General features: G+C 44.3%; 1 protein-coding gene across 2 annotated transcripts in view; it reads left to right on the top strand.

Annotated features, from left to right (window-relative positions):
• Positions 1 to 22,633, top strand: part of NPAT (nuclear protein, coactivator of histone transcription) — a 1,036,854-nt gene that overhangs the window by 952,073 nt on the left and 62,148 nt on the right. Inside the window, exons 18-19 of one of the 2 annotated variants that reach the window (XM_069640445.1) lie at positions 4,859 to 5,894; positions 6,627 to 6,750. In XM_069640445.1, the coding sequence (XP_069496546.1) occupies positions 4,859 to 5,894; positions 6,627 to 6,665 (1,075 nt within the window). In that variant the 3' untranslated portion in view covers positions 6,666 to 6,750. Of the gene's footprint in view, positions 1 to 4,858; positions 5,895 to 6,626; positions 6,751 to 22,633 lie in introns of those variants that run through there. The other variant, XM_069640444.1, reaches the window with a different exon arrangement.

Below are 22,633 nucleotides of genomic sequence, written 5' to 3' on the forward strand. Positions count from 1 at the left end.
TGCACTGAATACATTGTGGTGCCATTGTGGATAGTCGGATTCTGAAATGATAAAGGATATGTAGATTATGCAGGCTGAGTGCATCAAGCGGGGGTGTCGGAGTGAGAATGAACAGACTAACAGTGCGAGTGTGGCAGGGCTAATGGTTCTCGACTTCAGCTCACCCCCATTCCCCCTCCTAGTGGTATGCAAATGGTTACTTATCCTTGCACATCTAAATCATCATGGCTGCTGTTTAACAAAGAGATTGTTGAGGCTTCATTTTTGGATAAGAAAAATGAACAGCATGGTGGAGGATTGTGCCACATGTGCAAAGAGCAACAGGTGTTTTAACTTCTGGTGCATCCTCAATAGGCCTGGGAAAGGTTTTCACTTGATTTTGTTGGAATGTTGAGTATGTTTGACCATGGGAGCAGTTTTGGAATGGTGTTGGTGGATTATTAATCCAAAAGGTTTGATGTGAACTAAAACCTTTGTAATTTGTTTCTTAGAGGAAGTGTTTAATGGAAGGGCATCCAGGGTGTTTTTGTCTTGGACAGTAGGCTGCATCAGGGGTCGAAATAAGGATTTTGTGGAGCAGGAGCAAAAAGCGGCTCCTGGCTGTCTTGCATCACCCAGTAAGTAGGAGCTATGTGGTAGTACATCGCAAATTTGGAAATCTAACTTCCACATATTTGGCAATTATGCCCATAAATAATTGCCCATTATGGCTCAAATATCTTCTAGATGTGTTATAACGCTCGTTCAGACAAATTCCTTAACACCAATATTTACAATCACAAAGGTATGTTTCTATAGGACCATTTGGCATGGAGAGTCCAGAAAAACTCCTGGGGCTGTTGGCATCAAGCTGACTAGGCTCTACTAGGCTACAAGCAGGAGCATGTATAGCTCCAAGCTCTTGGCAATTTCGAACCCTGCTGACACTCACGTTGCAGGACACTGCAGGCCTATATGGCTAGAAGTGGCATAAAGAGTTTTTGTAAGGTCTTGCACAACCCAAAGAGTAATCCATAGGAGAGAGGAGCAACAGGATCATGGAGAATTTGCAGCTTACTCTTGCAAGCAACTTGGATTGGAGAGCGGTGAGAAGCCAAATGATGGTGACATTAGCATCAGGGGTTTCAACATTTGGGAGAATGAGCGGTAGAAAGCCCCAATTTGATTTGTACCCTCTCTGGAATCTGGTTTTAATTGAGTAAAGGCCAATGCATCATCTGCCTTGGTGTAAGGGGACTATGATGCACACAGGTGTGTGGGGTGTGGATGTGCATTCAGGTGATAGTGAGGATCTGAACACAATATTGTCTGCCTAGGGGCCTATTGATGTATTTCAGGCCCTGGAATGTCGCAGAAGTAGATGGACAGACACTAGTGGTGGAGTAAGCACTGGGTTGCCATGCAGAATGTAGTGGGGGGTTGTCAACAGGTGTATGAGGTACTGTTGTCAAAGTCCAGTTGTGAGGGAGAAGTATGGAGCAAGGTGGAAGTGAGGATACTGACCCAGCTCAGAACGAAGATTGAGCGGAACTCCTTTATTGTCACCTGCCTCGCTAAAGCCACTGGATCAGATTGCCCATTGCCAGAATGAAGGAATTTGTTTGGTATTTTTGTTATCTTAATAAGCATACATTCTCTGTAAATGTGGTTTCGGGGTTTGTTCTTCTGCCACTGGTACAGTGTGCTATGGAGTTGATTGTGTTTTGTAGTAACTTTTGTGCATAGTGATGGAACATACAATATGTAGTAGAGTGGGAATCTGGCTCTCCAATGTTCTAGCGCAGGTCTAGGCAGTCTGTTGCTCTCCAGAGGTTTTGCCCTGCAAAACCCATGATCCCTGACCATTGATGATGGTGACTAGGGTTGATGTAGCCCAAAACATTTGCAGAGCAACAGGTTGCCTACCACTGTTCTATAGGGTGTGGGCAACCACAGTAGGTCTAGCTGAGCAGACATTCACAACAGTGTGGATTTTCTCTAGTATTTTACTTCATGCTGTTAACCGGTTACCAACATCTCTGGCAACGTGTCTGCGTCTTGAGAGGTTCACAACCACCATTTTTACATCTGCCTTCGTCCCCATTCCTCATGACTTTCAATATCCTTAAAACGTGCTGTAGGTGCTACTTTATCCCAGATGTCATGTTTATTTATATATACAGAGAAGAACAATGGTCTTTTTATTGCAAAGAACCTACAAAAGATAAGATATCAGATTTGACAGGCAGCAGTGAGCTTCTTATAAATGGGGTAAGTTCAAGTGACATTCTGACCAGGTCGTGCAGGGGGAGTAAATGTAACGGGTCCAGGGACAATACATGGGTGGACCTACATAGATTAAGGACAGTCAACAGGTAGAAAATACGGCCAGCTACGTTAGGGATGTGACCATGACGGGTGAAGTGTTAGAGTGGAGGCAGAGAAAGTGAGGTACAGATGCAGGTTGGAGTTGAGGGAACAATGTTAGCTCGAAGGCAGATTAGGTAGGAGGATAACTGCGAGGCAAGTAGGTAGGCATTCAATTTGGCTTTGAACAAATCAGTGTGGACTGTTTCTCGGATGTCCTGGCGAAGAGAATTTCATGCAAGTGGAGCAAGAAGAGGGGAAAGAATGGAAGTGAGAGGAAGCACAGGGATGGTTACTTGCTGCAAGGATGGTCGGGCAGGCACAGGGGAGATTACGAGAAGGCTTGTAGAGGTGGTTAGAGGATAGATGCAGTTGTGCCTTACTGTGAATAATTTTGTAAATCAGGAGAAGAAATTTAAATCTGGACCTGTTTTCCATTGTCAGCCATCCAGTTGGTTGAAGGTAAGACGAAATGTGAGTGTTCATTACTCAAGTTGTGCTACAATAAATGCAAGGCAATAACGCTGCAAGCTGTTGTAGTGGTCATGATACAGCGGACATATACTATTGGGCAGAGATCTTTAATTTTGAGAAAGTAGTGGTGGACAAACTGGCTGGCTTTCTGGTGTGGAGACTGGAGTCCGTATTTGAGATTGTTGAGTTTGCTAAAAAGTGCAATATTTGTCATTTTTAAATATGCCACAAAATGGGTAAAAAGTTCAGAAATATAGTATATTACCCATCTGCAACTAAATGTAATTAATATGACTGGCAAAACCATGCCAACTTCTGATATCCAATGCACACAGCACAATTGGCCTCATTCCCCACACATTTATTTGAATGAACTCCCTTTGTACGAAAGGGGTTTTAATCCAGAGGTGTACAACAAGGACATTAGAAATGGGATTCTTTAAGTTTAGGATCTACCTAGACCATTTTGAAAGAAGCATAAATGATGCAAAATTACATACTTCTGCCGCAGTATTTACTACTTCTTGGCACAAAATGTGTAAATCAATGTTGCAATATTCTGGCGTGGGAGTCTGCTTAGAGAATTAATTTAAAGAAGTGGGTGGTGTCTTACGATGACTTATGAGGTAAAATCGGTCCACGGGGGCCCTTTAGCTATATTCATACAGTTGAGCACTGAGTGGTTGATGAAATAGATTCTCCACTTAAAATACTTGTTATGGATAGGATGGGCATATGGGCATGTAGTGGGCAGGTCAAGATGAGTAAATTAGGAAAGAGGCCTAACTAATGAAATGTCTAGGAGTAATTTAGAGGAATTAAATAATCAATGTTTATTCTACATGCATTTTTAAGCTTCATTGAAATTGTAACGATGCATTTCTTGGTGCTATTTCACTTGATATTTATGTTCTAGGACTAACTACACAAGTGTTTGTTATGATTGCTGAATTTGATGCACCTTATTGATACAATTAGAATTGTCTGTTAAAGCTCTACCTGATGAGGCAAATAATTTCTTTTCCCCAACCGCCTGTAGTGTCCTTTTTCGTTTGCACAGCCCTGAGTAGAGATTAACAATCTCCTCATTTCTATCAGCAAAGTTTACCTGACAATGTTTTTGAGTTTCTTTCAGGACAAGTATCACAATAATAATGTGGTGGTTTTTATACTGCTTCTTGCAGTTCTGTTTCTAAGCACTGTAACCAGCATCTATATTTTTGCCTATTCGTGGTACTCTTTTTCTCGACTTCGAAGGATGAAGGATTTAGGCTGGCAAGGGTTTTTAAACTTGTGGCGTCACATTCCAAGGCAGACAAATTACTTGTAGGCTACCCACCGGACTTCTAAAAAAAAAATATATATATATATATATATATATGAGTGCATTTGTAAGGTTTCTATTTATGTACAAATATATGGGTACTTGAAATAAGATTGTGAGCTTATACTTTACAAAGGAAGGGTTTTCATACACAATTCTTATTTGGCTTTAGTAATTTAGAAGCCCACTTTGAAATCATACACACACCACACACACACACCTACCTCTGCTTCCCCACACCAATATTCACCATTTATTGAAAATGCAACAGTTCAAATTCATCTTGGTCTTCCAAATATGGTGATCCTTTCTTCTGAATTTCATTCATATTCATACAGTATCTTGTCAGAAGTTGGAGACAAGTGCTTTACTAATGAAATGCATGGCAATTTAAACAAGACATATCGCATAAGACATAATTTTAGACACTACATGAAGATATTGTTGTATGTATTGTAGTGGGTTGTGCAGCACCACCTTTTCATGGATATGCTCAATTGCATCTCAGGCCTTCCTCAGGGGAGGAAGGATAGCTATGGGGCAACGCGTTTGTCTTGGAAGCCAGACGATGTTGCGCAACACAGGTTTGAATCCCAATTCCACGCTTAGAAACAACTTGCTGGTTTTAAGCGTGTTATAAATGACCAATACATAAATAAATAAAATCAGATTGTTGATTTAGTTTACTGACATTTTGTTTCATTTTTCTCTCAGATTAGAACTCTCTGAGACAATTCTACCCACAGATGGACAAAAAAAAACGGAAGAGTGTTCTTTTCTTATGCCACCCACTGCTCCAGGTTCTAACACAAAAGTCTCTGGAGGTCACAGACGAGTGCTTTGCTTTGAGGATTCTGCTTTACCTGATTCTGATGAAGGGAGTAGCCAGGTCACAAATAAAACTACTGCATCACAAAACAAAGAACGGCCAGACAGTTTGTTGCATTCTTTACAGGCTGCTGTTGGTGCATCAAAATTCATTAAAACCATGCAATCAAACGACAGTAGTAAAACAGGAAGTAATAGCAATCATGTGGGTGAGAGCAATGAAGTTAATGCTTCCAGAGTTTCCATTTCTTCAGGTGCAAACAAAGAAAATAAACTAACACAGGTCATAGAGCCTCAGCACAAGCAAGAATCTCCAAAACTAATGACGAATCAGGACCAGATTACATTTTGTTATGACAAAACAGTGCCCTTGGTGAAAGAAATGAGCAGAAAAGGAATACTTCCCAACATTATCCGAAAAAGCCCGTATGATCCCAGGAAGGAAGTAGGAAAATCTCACCTAATCAGCCCACTGCGAAAACAGGCTGGGGAAATGTTGCAGGACATTCAGTTGAAAAGTCCACCAGATTCAGGAGATCTACCCCAACCCCGAACACCTAGTTGTGCTGTGGCATATTTGGACAGTGTCAGGACACCTACATGTAAGAATCCCTGTGAAGAAGGTGGCACTCCTAAGGCTATATTGCTGCCTGCTACTCCAGAGTTCCAAGGATGCAGCCCCGCTAGTGAAGCAGGAAGTGAAAACAGTGTCAGCATGGCTGCACACACGCTGATGATCTTGTCCCGGGCCTCCATTGCCAACACAGGTAGTACTACACCTCTGAAAGACAACACACATCAAATAAAGTCTAGGAGCACATCTAAGAAAAGAAAGTTAGAAGACACTGAGGAACGTGAGAGAACAACACGACTCAGTAAAAAAGAGAGCCCACCGACACCATTGAAAAAGAAGAAAATAAAGGTGAGTATGAAAATGAGCAATACTGAAGACTTTTACTAAGTGTTTATTTTGTCAAGTGCGATAATACTTTGTATTTAAAACATTTGAGGTGGGAAATCTACATTTACTGTATGCTTTTTTACTTATTGATATTGCTTAAATGCATGCAGGTGTCAGAAAATGTGTCCTGCCTCAGGGTCTCCAGACTTGGAAGTTATCCTGGTTTCAATACAACTCCTATGTCCTAGTTCTGCAGGAAAGGACCTAAAGACTACAGGTGCAAAAGTTCAACTTCATAAATAACCTTGCCATTTAGCATATGCTCTCCCTAAAACCAGGGTATAAAACTCTGTAGGTGTGATTCTTCACTTGGTGTTATCGCATGAAGAAAAATAACATGATGAAAGGCATACTGCAGAAAGCATACATAGACTAAACACTGGATATTACAGATACTTGGCAAGATGTCAAATAACTTCAAAGCAGTATATACAAAGGCACGACATCTGACCACTAAGTGAAGTCCCATGTGCTTTTAGATCTTGCCTCCTCTATAGCCTTATCTGAAGATTGCAAGGTTTTCTTGAAAAACCCCTGAAAGTAGTACTGCTTTCACGAATGATAACTCGCACACCCTGATGGCCACCTTGTAATGGAAACAGAACCACTCTGGTAGCCGGAGCAGATCATGGGAAGCTGGTGATATATAATCAAACCATCTGTTTGAAATAATATTTAGGTTTTGTTTAACAGGTATTCTGGTATGTCCTGTTTGCTGGATCAAGGTCTTAACCACAGCCCCTCTGACCTTAAGGGACTTGGTAGCAAGGAAGACCCACTGTGGCCCATAGATTTCTTGTATGCAGACAAATCACTGGTAAGTTCATACCAAGCTTTCTCTGATGTTCTTAGCAGGACTAATGAAGGAGTTGATTCTGAGATCCCCACAGGAGATTCAAAAGTGAGCTCTAGGAAATATCATAAGCTTGAATTTGACAACATTGTTAAAAAAAAAAAGGTTGTTCACCAGAACTTCTCTCCTCGCTTATAGCAAACGAATGTTGAAGTTGTGTTAGTAGGATGTATCGACTGCATATCAAAGGACCTATCTATGGTGCTTCCCTCCATCTATCAGACAGGGGTGTGTGACCTTAATCAAGGAGGGGAATCAGCATGGTATTGCCTTCCTGAGTAGTGTCCTCAACCATGTGAGCACAGCTCCTACAGGCATGAACCTGTATGAAAGCACATTCGCAAGCTTGGAGTAAACCCTTGAATCTCTTCCAAGAGGCTCATGAAAATGTCTTGAATTGTCAGTGGTATAGTTTTTTTGGGCATTTAGATGGACCGACCGCTTGGCAGATTTAAGACAGGTACCACCAAAGTACAGTTTCTGGACATAATCTCCAGCCAAGCCCTTCTCTGCCCCAAGTCAACCCAACGATCAGAATATTTTTTGTTCATGCCTTCCAGGTCCAATCCTAGGGCCTGGTCAGATCCTGCAGTATTCAAAAGTATATGAGGAAATTGGGAAGGAGTAGCTAGCCTTTTAATCGGAAAAGTATCGAGAAAACCCCATTGTGATTTGGGGGCGCCATCTACCAATGACTGGTGTGAAGGCATCATGAAGTACGACACAGTCAACAGATTCAAAGTTCAAACAAAGGTAATTCATTAACTTAAATGTCCGACTGGTTAAAGGCCTAACTTGCCCTATGCTAAGGTGGGATTCCCTACCTAAAGAAACTAAGGAAAGTCTGAGTCAGTAAGTTAAACTTACAAATCTGTCTGTGTCAAAAACCTATACTTGCCCTCACAATTGAGGCTAAACAGTGTGCAGGGATGTCAGTAATAGAAGAAGCAGTGTTCAAAATAAAGTTCTGCGCTTCTTCCAGTTCCAGGCTTGGTTTTCAGCTCCCCTTCCCTAAGTTCAAGTTACGAAAATGGCCTCAGGATTCTCTTCTCCCCAAGGCCTCACTAAAACTCATAAGGTCTTGGGTTTCCCTTCCCCAAGACATCAGTTTACTCAACTTTCCAAATTATCCTAAAATTCAGTCTCTCAATATTCAAAACCAGTCAACTTTACACTCTTTTTGTTTGACAGTTCATACAGATTGCTTTTTTTCTGCTTCACTTCAGCAATCTTTCATGCACATGTATTTCTTTGGCTTGCAGAGATAGGGTAACTCCCATCTAGGTGCAGTTGTCGGACCACACTGTCCACCCACTACACGTCTTGCAGCTGGTCACCCTAGGCTGGCTTGCCCACACAGGTTCTTTTGTAACTGTGCCTGTGCTCTGGTTCACACTCACTTCGCTTTCCCTTTTCCAGCCTTCTGGCTTTGGCACAACTTGTTTTCCTGTTTGCCAGTCTCTGGACTTTGCCAAAATTAGCTCTTTCATTCGCTTCACTTCGTGGTGGTTTTTCCCTTCACCACAGTGTTCACATTCCTCAGCAATGTTCCATACTTGCTTTACATTGTGTTTCATCATATTTGTTCTTTAAATTAACTATATTGTATTCTTAACACCAACTTGGTTTCTGTGCATTGGTTTATCAAAAGGCTTTCATATGCTTGTCAAAAGCTTTCTTTTAGTAAGGCATTCAATAGTTCAATGTTTCTGTCTCAATGCTCACAGTAGTATTCATCACAACCATTTACTTTGGTTCACTGTATCTTGCGCATCATCTTTCGTTCATTCAGCATTCCCGTCTGCCACATAAAAGCCCCCAGGAGTGCCCCGGTTTGAGTGTTCCCTTATGATCATTCACCCATCCCTGGCGTTTCCTCCGGGCAGCTGTCTTCTCTTGCATGGCTATGCATACGCGTTCCCAATGGATTGCGTCCCCGCTCGCAGTTTGCTCTTCTCTCTCTGTGGGTTGTCGGCAGCTCCGCTCTCTCACGGTGGACGCTGCCGGTAGGTTACAGCTATCAGATTTCCTGCTGCAGGCACCGACCAGTGAGGCTCCCACCAGGGTGGCCTTCACATGGCTTCTCCTGGCCCCAGCGCCACAGTTCCTTTCGTTTTTTTGACGGCGTATTTCACAGTATTTCTCCCTCTTCAGGTCTGCAAAGCTTGGCCCGGCTTTTCTCCTGCTAGTCTCTCCATTCCCTTTGTTGGCTCCACCTTTTATACACCTGCAACCGTTTGATAGGTTGCAGGTGTGAGTCCTCTGGCTCAATTACTTGCCCATAGTTAAGGGACTCCTGGACATGTCTGATCCTTACACCAGTTTGTAGGCCTTTCCTTGTCTCAGTGCTACAGTGATGAAATGGCATGTCAGTGTTCACTACTCCTAGTCATCTCTTCCTTCTCTCAGTACTATAATGGTCTGAATGAGGGGAAATATTTGTTTTATATTATAGTGTGCTTGTAAGGTATTGCAGTATATGGAAGTTTAAAAGCCTCTTTATAATTGCTTTTAACATTGTTTGAGTTCGGTCGTCAGTCCACCTAGATTTGAAATCTTTATTGTACCCAATTTGTCATAGAAAACTGGAATGCGCCTATTGAACGCTGCACACACTCCATTAGCTAGAACTACATCTCCCAAGGGAGCTTGTTCTCTTTGGTACTTTTTTGCCCACCAGGCGCGAAACCGTCAAGCCAGTCTGTGGCGTTCGGGTGTACACCTAACTACTTTCTCGTGGTTATTTGTTTGGTGAGTAATTACTGTTCTTTTTTATACCTGTCTTCTGTTTTATGCTATTTGTAAAGAGTACCGCTGAGGTATCTTTACTCAGCGGCCAGGTATGGTAACACTCGCACATAAACCACAATGCATAAAAGTTACTCTAGAGATACACTGCTGTCCCTTAGGTAATCACAGCATGGCACTTTCTCATATTCGTGCCTTGAACAAGACAAGACTTGCTAATATTTTCTCTGTTCAATCTGCGATTCCTGCAGATGCTAGCATAGTAAATGTATTGACAATGACACTAATAAATGCCAGATCAGCCATAAAAAATGCCAATGTCATTAATTATTTAATTCAAACCAGTGACCCCAATATTTTATTTGGGACAGAGTCCTGGTTTACCCCCACCTGCGTGACATCCTTTCATTCTCTGGTGCTGGATAGCTACCAGATTAAATGGCTTAACAGGGAACAGCAAAAAAGAGGGGGAGTTGCCATCCTCTATAAAAATACTGTCGAGCTACAGAATTTCCAGACTTTAAACTGGGATACTACATCCCAGGTACTGGCCTGTACATCCCAGTTCTCTCCCAATGATTCATGTCAATGAATCTTATGTTATAGAACTCCAAGACCAGCCAGCCCCTTTCTAGATATTATGGATGCTTATTTGGGGGCAGAAGCACTCCGTCACTAACAGGCCAGGCCTATCTTAAGAGGGGTAATGTGAGCTGTACAATGAAATCAGTAAATACAGGTATTCAAGTAAACACTTACACACTTAGTTATATTATAAATATTTATATATACACAAAGCTATTTAAAGCATTCTTTAAAAAGCAGCAACTACTAGTAAAATGAATCCCAAAAGATAGGATTAAATTCTACAAGAGCAATGAAGCGTACATATTCCTGCACATTGAGTGACGTCATATGAGGTCAGTAATAACAATTATTTGTGATCACCATTGCAATATTGAGTTATAAGGAGGGAAAAGTTGTAGTTGGATCAGAACATACTTTGTACTTTGAAAAACAGTTAGATTCTCCCAGAGGGATGTAGGCAGTATTTTATCCCAGCAATAGGTGTTCAATAATTAAAACCTTTAAGGGAACACGCACTGCCAAAGCCAATAGGTTCAGAATGGGGCCTTTTCAGGAGCCAGGACAGCCAAAGTCAATGGGCTAATTCAAAGTTCTGATGCTCTCTTCTTAGAAAATGTTTTAGAAAAGTCAGTAGTTCAAATAGAAAATCACAGCTCAATAGGAGCCACCTTGAAGAAGCACAAGCAGAAAGGCCAGTGCAAGTGAGTTGAGGTCAACTCTAAAGAGGGTAAACTAGTACTCCCCAAGCTAGGAACCACCACAATTGGCAGAAGGTAGATGTCTCCCAACCCCCACAGTACCTGTGAACTGATGACTTAGTTCCAGCTGAAGGCCTTCCTGTTGCAGTGTAGCAGATCCTTGTTCATGGTCCTTGGTTTAGTGACGAAAGGGAGGACGTTTGACTGGCTTCTGCAGCAGCACTCGAGAGAGAGAGAGAGAGAGAGAGAGAGAGAGAGAGAGAGAGAGAGAGAGAGAGAGAGAGAGAGAGAGAGAGAGAGAGAGAGAGAGAGAGGGGGGGGGGGGGCTTTGCAGCAATGGATTCTCCTTGATTCTCCTTGATTCCGCAGCCTTTTGTGGTTTTGGTGCCTTTTTCTCAGCGCCAAAGAAGAACAAACAGCTCTGGTTAGAAGTTACTTGATCCCTCGGTCCTGAACTTTGGTGAGGGGACTCTGGATATCGATGTCCTGCTTCTGTAGGGTCCTCTGGATGCCCACAAAGTTTTGGCTGGATTCGCACTTCCGAAGACAATGCACTCGATGATGGTCAGGGGTCCCCGGGCATTGGGATTCTGCAGTCTTGGAAAGTCACAGCAAGTCGGGGGATGTGCCAAATTGAAGCTTGTCTTAAGGCTACTGCGTCCGATTAGCACAAGGGAGGAAGTCGTCCCGTATGGGTTTTCCCAGTCGAAACGAAAAAGGGGTCAGCACAGCTGCAGGTCTTCATCGGGCACTTCGCTGTCCAGGAGGGTGCTGCTGGCGTCTCTTCACGTCTTCTTTGCCGGATGTTGTCCTCCAGTGGTTGACTCTCCTCTAGAGTCAAAAACCTTGTGTTTTAAGCAAGTTCCCATTCATTCACATTCCTAGGCTGTCAATCACCCAGCAGGGTTGCTGTCCTCCTGGACAGCCAGCCAGCCAGCCAGCCAGTCAGTCAGAACTGGTTTCACGCAGGCACACCTAGAGACAAAGGACAGGAACATTTTGGGACCCTCCCTCACTTCCTGCCTTTCCAGACACACTGGAGCCTGGACGGGTTTCAGGGCTGAAGCCTGCCAAAGGCAAAATGCACAAAGGACTCAAACCCGATTCAAACAGAGTAAAAGCCCAGAAGGTACTAACTGAGGAATCCGCCTGCAGATACATGGCACAAGGTAGTAAAAAAGAAACCACCTGCCACCAGCCATTCAAGTTAGTTAGTGTAACAGAATGTTACATGAGAAGTGGCATAAAGGATTTACTATGTAACCCCCCAGCACTCCCTCAAGGGTGGTGTGTGCTGGACCCACAAAAGGAAGGGTAAGTAAGACAGGAGTCCTGTTACTGTTCTTGGGAACAGTAGTTCACCCAAGAAAATGTAGTTAAGGGACGACTTAGTGGTACTGCACAAAAGGTGCTGTCTCACAATGCAAAAAGCAGATGCCTATGAAGTTTACCATACTCCATTAAACAGTAAGAAACACAATAATCTTAGTCAGAAAAAGCACATGAGTGAGAAAAAAATCCCACTCACTCAGGAGTTAAAATTAAAAAGCCCTGAGTCCAGCAAAAGAGCTGGAGGTCTCCAAGATTAAAGGGAATTGGTCTAGAAATTAATATTCTCCCTAACAATCTCTTATTTCTGATCTATCAACTCACAGAAGTGGGCACTGTTTGGACCCTATGCTGTCTAGAGGCCTAAATTTACACCACCTTGACAACAAACCAGTTAGCTGGTTAGACCACTATATGGTAAGTTTTACCATGGCCGCCAACAATACCTTAGGGAGAATTAAGGTAATTTCCAGCTTAGAACCTCGCCGCCTCAAAAAGGACCTTGATCATATTGCAGACAACAAGCTTTTGTGCAATCTACCGGGAGCACAATCTGAAACTACCTGTGCAACCTTGTATACAAATCTGATGCACCAGCTGCAAGCCAATTGCAACATCATTGCCCCTCTAAAAATGGTTAAAGTGGCAAATAAAAGAAACAATCCATGGTATAGTAGAAAACTGAAAACCCTTAAGGGTTTATGTTGGAAAATTGAAAAGAAATGGTTTAGGACTAGAAGGTAAGCGGACTACATTGAGGTTAAGCTTGCATTAAAGACTTATAAAGAGGAGATATTATTGGCCAAATCTCTGTGTCTTTAAAAACAGATCAACCTTGCAGACAACAGAACAAAAGGCCAGTTTATGACCATAAGAAACTTTTCTAATCCTAATTGTATAAATGCTAGCATACCAATCTCTCAAAAGATGGCTAATGACGTTAATAAATTTGTTTTAGAAAAATAGATCGGATTAGATCTAATATTGATGCTCAAGCTGCGACCCCCGACACTGAGGCCGTCATTTAACTTGTGTTTCGCAATCCAATGATTGTACCCAAGTTCACTTTTTCGCTGGTTACAGAAGAAATCATGGAGAAATTGATCTCAAACCTACTAATCCTAGCTATGATCCCATCCCGGCCTACCTGGCTAAACAGCACGCATACGCCCTCAGTAAACTCTTACAGACCTTGGTGAACACTTCACTAATCCAAGGCAGTGTACCAGCAAAACTAAAAAATAATGTCTTACCCCACTGTGAAAAAAGAATCTTCACTGGACCATAAAATATAATTTAATTACCGCCCCATTGCTGCAGGCCTTTTATGGCCCGCTGCAATCATGTATAAAATTGTGACCGCACAGTTTCAGGGTTTCCTGGAATCAATTATGTTTTCGACTCCTTCCAGTCAGAATTTAGGCCAGGTCATGGCACCGAGACAGCCCTGGTGGCTGCGTGGGATGACCTTCTCGACACTGCCGATAAGGGTGAAATTAGCGTGCTTGTCATGCTTGACTTGTCTGCAGCCTTCAATACAGTTGACTTCGGCCTACTTAAATCAAAACTGCTATCACTGGCTCATGTCTCTGAAGAAGCCATGCAATGGTTTACTTCATTCTTGACCGATCGCTCTCAACAGGTTAAGGCAGGTCCTTATTTTTCTGAGTCACTGCCTGTAACCTTTGGAGTACCACAGGGTTCATCTCCATCACCCTTACTATTCAATGTTTATATCCGCCACTGCTTAATATCTTTGCCCAATTCGATCTGCAGTACCATTCATATGCGGACGATACGCAGATCTATGTTCGGTTAAAGCAACCGCTGGAGGCAGTGGAGCGAGTTCTGAAGTGTGCAGAAAAAATGCAGTCCTGGATGCTGGAAAATAAACTCCAGTTAAATCCTTCCCAAACAGAGATTCTTTGGTCCTAAAAGGAAACTGGCTAACATGCTACCTTTTTGTATTTTGTTGCAATTCCAAACAATATTTGACAAGGAACCAATCAGTCATTAAAAAATCTGGACTGCATTTGGCAGTCCAGCATGAGGTGCAATTTACTAGTTAACCAAAAAATTAAGTCCTTCTGTTTTCAACTGAAACGTCTTAAAGCGCTTCTTTTGTTCATCTCTGAGAAGGACCGTCCCATTGTGGTAGGAACCCTTACATACAATAAATTGGACTATTGCAATGCCTTGCTCTCCAGCATACCGACATACCAACTGCAACGGCTTCTGGTGGCCCAGAATTCAGCAGTGCGACTGATCTTTGCCCTACCACAGAAAACACTTATTTCAGATTTTTGGAGAGGGCTTCATTGGCTGCCAGTACAGCAGCGGATACAGTTCAAGATGTTGAGCCTCATTACAAGTTTGCTGTTCCGGAAACAACGATGCTGGTAAGCTTACCGGCACCGTTGTTTCCGGACCAGCAAACTACGAGTCTGCTTGCAGGTGCCGTTTCGCCCGTTTCAGGTCTGACCCTGGCGGGCGGAAAGGCACCCGCCAGAGAGTTTGAAGGAAGCACTGGCACTGTTGCGCACAGTGCTGGTGCTTACGTCCTCCCAATTCCCATTGAGTCCTATGGGACTCGAAAGGGGAGTAACAATTGCCGCCGCCTGACTTACCGGACCGCCAGGGCTGTAATGCCCCGGTTATTCTGGTAAGTCAGGTGACGTAATTAATCACGAGTCCGGCGGCAGCCTGCCGGTTTTACCAGCATGGCTACTGCCGGACTCGTAATGAGGCCCATTGTGTCTTGTTTTCAAATGCATCCATGGCCTTGCTCCATCCTACCCGGCATCCAAGATTGTAACCCACTGTCCCACTCACGCATTGCAAACCATGGGACAAGGGTTATTAGTAATTCTCCCCCCCCCCCCCTCCAGAACTTCCACCTGGGAACATAGATGCTTTTCTTCTGCAGGCCCTTGTGCCTGGAACTCTCTTCCCTCATAGCTACGGCAAACTGATTCTCTAGCTACCTTCAGGAAGCAATTGAAAACATACCTGCTTGGATATCTCTGGGCTCCTAAGGCAAGCAATCCATGTCTACCAATGTCAGCTTTATCTGCACCCAGATGCAGTTCTCTGCTAGGTTCCCCTGTGGATATTCACGTTACAAATACAAAAATCAAATCAAATGAGGGGGAAAGGGCTATAAAGGCAAGGGGAGGGGGAGGTTGGTTCTCAATAGGAAAAGGGGATGCCATGTCTCCCCTGCGAATACCCTCTCACCAATCCCCAAGGACCCTCAGCCCAGGTGATTCTCCCTCGCATCTCCACCCCCAGGGTCAGGATCCAAAACCGATGGACTTTCCCTGGCCACCTGAGAAGAGGATCCAAGGGGAGTAGGTGTGAGGATACCCTCAGGTATCTCACACAGCGTAGTAATTTTGTATCAACACATAGCATAAAATCACACAGGGCTCTGGGTCCTTTCAATCAGTGCCATAAGGTACAAGTGTCCATCCCTTAAGCTGCTCCCAGGTGCCAGTAGTGCGTATAGTTAAGAACTGGTACTTTCAAATTTGTGTAACATTTAAGTCATCCCAGCTGATGAAAGAGGGCAATTCTTTGAATACTGCTTATTTAGAGTAGAAAGACTTTAGGATTACATAACCTACACAACCTCCTAGTTAATTTCAGTAGGTGCAACCCGATCAGATAAACTATTCGATATGTTTACTGTGCAGCAGAACCCTATGTTTCTACAACCCGAAAATAGGCTATATGCCATAGATCTTAAAGACACCCATCTTTGTATCCCTGCCACCACTGACAGAGTTGCTAATGTTCCTGGTAGGGGCGGGCATTAACAATACAGGGTACTGCCTTTGGGATATCATTGGGAGCCTCTTACCTAGAATCCCCATTGTTCTTACCTGGTTGACTCCTTGATCTGTTGCTCAACCCAGGAGCGGGGGCTGTGTTAGGCAGAAACCTGTGCAGTTCCCTCTGGGACCACTGCAAAAGATTTAGGACTACAGGTGTTTGGCAGTAAACCCACTTGGTAGCAGTCTGTACCACACAGATTCACTTGGTAGCTGTGGCTGAGCAGTCGGACTTCCCTCAAGAAGAGTTAGGCAGTATACAGAGTATTCACAATAGGTCAAGAGCACACAATAGAACAAGTAAACACTGACCAGGGCTTGGTGTAAAAGAGATATAATTATTTATTTAAACCCACATCTAGAAAAACACACAGGCACTAATAGTAAGCAATTCAAAAACACAGTCACTAAAAGATATACACTCCCTTAAAAGAATATTAGACAAGTCTTAAGTAAAGCCCCACTTATTTTCAGACAGTGGTGAGCGCTTACCGTAGATGGCACTCTAATAGTTTGTTTTAAAAAGGGAGAGAAAAGCAGAGAACAAGTTGAAACAGATCCCAACACTTTTATCAGAACATAACAAGAGAGGAAGGCAAAGTAAAACCGTGAAGTTAGTGTTCAAGAGGCCGGATCCACTTTCAGAGGATCCAAACGAAATGTGTCCAAGGTCACACCGTTGCAGTGCACAAAAGTCTTGTAAAGGTTCAAAAAGAAGGTGGACCAAAGAAAGGGACCAGTTAGAGGGTCAAGGCGGCCAGCCCAGTCCAGAAGGTTAAGGGGTTATTATTACCTTGTAGCAATCTTTAGAAAGGGAGGCCTGGTGGACACGGTACCTTAAAGTGGTGAGAACGCTCCAGCGGGGCAGTTGTACCTGGCAGCAGGTGCAAGTCGGTGTTTCGTCCGGGGGAAGAGAGGATCTCATCGTGGAGGAAGACAGGAGTCTGTTGCACTGCCAGGGAAGAAACCAGCCGCGGAGTTCCTCAGGTACAAGGAGCGGTCCGGTGATTCGCGGTTCAGTGGTGAGTGGCTATCCAGCTGCCGGGGTGCTTGGCACGGGCAGTTCGACCACAAACCGGGCTGGGGTGCGAAGAAAGAAAGGTAAACTGGTTGTGCCCACCAGTCAGGGGAAGAAGCCTCTCCAGCCGGGAGATCTTCTGTCATCGGGAAGTGGTGAGTCGGTTCTCCAGGGCTCCACCGGTGGTGTTGTCGTGGTAGGTCGGCTCAGCTTCTCCCTCGTCGGATTCTCAGGTCCTGTGGCGACTTCTGAAGTTCCAGTCCCCAAAGCCCTGCTTTTATGCAGAAAACCCCCATTCACTCAGCCTAGCTGTCACTCAAACATGCTAAGTGGTGAGCCGGCCGGCTCACCACTTGGGCCAATCACACAAGAGTGCCACTTGAGTTACCAAGATAACTCAGTCAAGAGTGCCTAAACCCCCTCCCACACCCCCTGTGGTACCCAGACAGAGTGGCACCACTTTTGGAGGCTTCTGTGGAGAAGCCCGCCAAAAAGTGGAACAAAGGGCTCGACTTGGGTTGGAGTCACAGAAAAGAACACAAACGCCATTTTAGAATCGAGTCTTGGCAAAAAATACCAACCGGAGGATTAATATTAATTAAATAAACTGGCGGTATGTTCGAGGCTATGAGAATTAAATAATTAAAGTTAGTAGCCTTGAACAATGGGAAAAACCCATAGGAAAATATTCGCGGTCGAATATAAAAAGTGGTTTCCACTGCCACCAGCCAAAACTCGATCAGGGGGGACGGAGACGTGCCCCCTCGACTAACAGACCCCAGGGCAATCGAATTGCCCCGACCAGTACGTCCACAATATGATGGTTTGTACTGGTTTCTGTTAATAATTTGGGACTAGTAAAGCCAATGGTGACTTTACATGCCCTGGGAGACAGTAGTCAGTCCCAGGGTATGGAGTCTATGGTGGGGTGTCACTATGACACCCCTGTGTTAACGGAGGGTGCTGTGTAACACACATAGAAAAAACGCATGAGACTCTATGGAGTAAAGGACCCCATAGCCCATAAAACACATTACCAGTCAAAGGAATACCATAAATCATGTCCAAGAGTGGGAGAAAAAGAGTCTCACTCTTGGCAGGAGAAAAAACAAGCTCCAGAAATCCAGCAAAGCTGCTGGGGAACTCACTAGGTTAGGAAATTCGGCCTAAAGAGAGAATTCTCCCTAACAGGCTGCCTTGCTCAAATGTCTTCCGATTGCCTTTTTCAATTTGGTTTCACAGGGAAAACACTGCAGTTCACATTCTCTCCATGCAAAATGTTTCACTTGTGTGATAGTGTAGACGACTAGTGTCTTTCCTCCCAGGCGAGAGAATCTTACCTCCCAGGCGAGAGAATCTTACCACACCAAAGAAGGTGCACTAACAGTTCATGGATGGAACTTCTACCCTGGCCCTCTTGTTAAACTAGGTGTTGAATTACATGCATTTCTGTGTCCAGGTGGACCTGCTTGGCTGTTCCCATGGTACCAGGGCCACTTACCATAAACATGTTCCTGAACAAATGTATTGCGTGTAAATAAACGGGGGAGAGCAGTCACAAGGGGGTAGGTTGAGGTCTCTCCTGGGATTATAAAGTATACCAAGTAAATACCAGCGAGGTAGCACGAGCGCAACGTGCTAGGCGCAAGAGGAGGAGAGAATAAAGGACTGAAACATTTCCAGTGGCAAAAAAACAAAAAAGGGAGATGACCCTGATCCATTTATGCATTAGACCATCCCATTGCATTGGAATCAAACTAATGTTTACAATGGTTCAGATTATGCAACTGGTCCTTGGTGCAGCAGTGTAACCTGCTCTCATTCCCCATGAATCAGGTGCACACTCCTTTACCTCCATCCTGGCCTACACAGACATCGAAGTGGGATCCTCCAAGTGTTTGTTGTCTTGTGTTGTAATACTTTGTATTTAAAAATGTTTGTGTTGAGAAAAGTACATTTACTGTATGCTATTCTGTGTTACTGTGAATGCCTTCATGCATGCTGGTGTCGGATAACACACACCATGAAGCCTCTACTCCTTTCTTTACTTACCTATCATCAAATGTCAGTGCAGATCTTTGTATTGTAGGCTTATTTTTCACAATGTCTTAACTTGAAATTTACCATATTATTTCAGTTTTCCTCCAGTGCAGTGTAATAAGGAACATTAAAATCATTGACACATATAGAAATTGAGAAAGAAGCATTCTCCTTGCAAATGTTGATGGTCAAGCCTCCCTTCAATGAATGCGTGCAGCTGTTTTCTTAGATGTAAAGAGATAACCGCGAGATCTGAATATTAGTTGATCTCTCTCTCTCTCTCGATACAATGAGTGGCAAACTCTAGGCTATATAAGATGGGAAGCAACAAACTGTTTTTCAAGTGACTGAGATGGTTCTGAGGATCCACAACACTTTTCTTTCAAGCTGTCCCGTTCCCACATAAACACCCTATTTTCATATCCATCCTCTAAATCGGGAAACAGCTCTGTAACTTCTTCACGGAAGAGCTCTGAAGTTTATTGACCTGACTAAGGGCTTTGGAGTTTTTTATAGACTTGGTGACTTTTCCCAACCATTCTTTGGAGAGGTGTACAACATTCAAATGGTTTCTCTTCCATGGATGTTTCTCACACAGATTCCTCATCTTGCAGACGGAGTCTAGAACAGAATATCTTGAAGCAGCTTCTGGCTGGGGATGTAAGGCACAAGTATGATAGTCGAACATTAACCCTTTAACTGCCAAGGGTCCCCCCTACCCCCTGTGCCTCCTAGTTTGCTGTATGGGAGTGAGCGAAAATAACCAAAAAGGGAGAACGTTTTTTTTTTTTCTTCAGAAAATGCCAATAAAATGATGTACAAAGAAGCCTATGTTTTTTTCCTTGTAAGAGCTAGGAACAAATGGTTTGCTGTTCTGGATTCGCTATTTTCCAGGCTATCATGAACAGGTTAAGTGGAAACTAAAAAAACATTTTTATATGGTTACCATCCGTTTTGTAAGAGGTAGGAGATTTTGCCCTTTTTGCCAATAGGACATCCGTGGACGTAATGGAAGAGGAGGGTAGGAAAGCTGAATGGGAAGACGGAGGCATACATTTCTGAAAAGTAGACAAAATTCCAAGTTTAGGAAGAGGTGATTTGCGCAGGTCAGGCAACAACTATGTAGGGAACATTTCCATAGTTTGGGGAAAAATTGGAAAAATGATCGAAAAAAAGGTATGTGGTGAACGTGGTTGGCCTGGTGAGGCAATGGCTTCTGTGAATTTTGAGAAAAGCAATGCTCCGCTACATTCCCCCGACTCTTCTAGTTAGGAAATCACATTTTTCGTAATGTTTCACAGAACAAGCAATACCACAAGCCAGAAGCCGTGTTACACAGGATTTTTATGCTTACGGCCTAAACAGACGCACTTAGAATGTGTAAATAAGGAAAACAAATGTGGTGAGGAATGGCAAGCATACATTTTTTGAAAGAGCACAGGCAGACCTTTTGAAGGGTAGGTGACTTGTGCAGGTTACAAAAGCGTATAGTGCCTAAAGCAGCGACTAAATGTAGGGCTTATTTGGGAAATGAAGGGTTGTGTAACAAAGTGCAGCAGCAAATGTATGCATGCGTTATGAAAACCAAGCAAACACAACACATGTCCTACCTTCCTGTGTTCCCAGAGGTGTCCCAACGAAAACGGTACCTCACATGTGTGGGTGCATCTACCTGGGCGTAAAGGGAAAAGGCTAAACCACTGCAATCCCCCAAAGGGTTTGGGGAGACAACCTACAGATTTGGGCCTGGGGTGTTGCAGCCACCAAGGAAAACTGGGAACCCCATGCATTTCTGAAAAGAAGACACCCGTGGGAAATCAGAGGTCTGACTTGGCCGAATCACCTTATAATGTATTACCCACTAGCCCCGGCAAAGTCCCAAATTTGGCAGAAAAACTCAATTTTCAGACATTTCCCACTGCCAACGCACCGAAACAAGCCGCCAAAAACACATGTCCTACCTTCCCACATTCCCACAGGTGTCCGGATGAAAACAGTACCTCACATGTGTGGGTGCACCTACCTGGGTGGAAAAGAAAGAGTTGACTGTCCACAAGTCCAACAGCAGTCCCAGGGAGCCCCAGCCGGGTCCCGTCCATTCCCCAAGGGAAATTCTGTAATGCTGCCTAGCCAATGCTCCAGGCTGGTCGGGGGTGATCTCCCTGGCCCTGGGTGACTGTCCCTCATGTGGGTTGACCATCCACAAGTCCAGCGATAGTAATTTTGTTGTTTTAGTTTTGCCCATACCCCAGGGGCAGATGGCCACATTATTGTGCCCAGATACCCCCAGGGTGTCCACAACGAATTGCCCCATGTTTCGGGGGGGGCTGTGCCAAGCTTTCTGGTGGCCCTCTGCCCCCCCCACCCCAAATGGATGGGGTGGATCTCATGTAGCCCTCCCTGGGGGCAGATATCTGCCCCCAGGGAGGGCTACATGAGGTGCCCCCCATCCACTTGGGTTGGGGGGAGAGAGCCACCCCCCTTTTCATTACCTATATCTCTGGTGGTTTAGGGTGCCCCCACCCCCGCGAAAAAACCCATATTTTAATATTTAAAAAAAAATGATTTGCCCCTTCCCAAGGCGGGCACAACTTACAGCCCCATGCTTGAGGGGGGCCTGTGACAAGAATTCTGGTGGCCCTCTCCCCACACCCCAAATGTATGGGGGGGCATCTCATGTACCCTTTCATAGGGGCAGAAATCTGCCCCCACGGAGGGCTACATGAGGTGCCCCATCCACTTGGGGTGGGGGGGCACCCCCTTTTCATTCCCTCAATCTCTAGTGGTTTAGGGTGCCCCCACCAAAAACACATTCTGCATTACTTTATTTTTTTGCCCACTTTCCTGGCGTCAGATGGGCACATTATTGTACCCATCTGCCCCCAGGGTGGGCAAAACAGACTGCCCCGTGCTTTGGGGGGTGTGGGGGGAGAAGGCCGCTTACAAACAGATCCATGGTGGTCTAGTGGCATTGCAGGGCGCGGATCGTGTGATCTGTGCCCGATCCGTGCCCAGCAATGCTTCAAATAAGCTGTAGTTGAAAAGGGGAGACACCAACAACGCCTCCCTCAATCTGAACGACACAATAATGCCGCAGATCGAGGGAGAGAAAGGTGGACACTCACATTCTATTTTCACTGCGGTAGCCGAAAATGGCTGGCGCAGTGAAAATTACTTTGTTTCATGTTAGCACGCATTACGCGTGCTGATGTGAAACCGAAAGAAATCCAACCTCCGGGCCCTCCTCACATAGCGCAGGGGTTGGCTTTCACTTATGTGCGAGCCCTACAGGGATCGCACAAAGTGAAGTGCCAAAAAGCACTGCAAGCATAATGCTGAGGACGAGATAGCTCGTCCTTGGCACTAAAGGGGTTAAATGAGCAGAATTGAAGGTATCTGAAACCAAAACTGAGTGTGACGAAGAACGCTATTTGGGAAATAGATAATAAGTGGAAGCAAACACCCTGGGAGGAAAGGAGAAGCCCCCAGGTACTGAGGCTTGAAGAGATGAGAGAGCCTACAGCAAATAAGTCTTAACAAGTATTGTGTAACTAGACTGTCAAGGGAACAGATTAATAAAAGGGAATATCCAA

The sequence above is a fragment of the Ambystoma mexicanum genome, chromosome 7q (assembly GCF_040938575.1).
Source record: "Ambystoma mexicanum isolate Mex_15411 chromosome 7q, UKY_AmexF1_1, whole genome shotgun sequence".
In the NCBI taxonomy this organism is placed as follows: Eukaryota; Metazoa; Chordata; class Amphibia; order Caudata; family Ambystomatidae; genus Ambystoma; species Ambystoma mexicanum.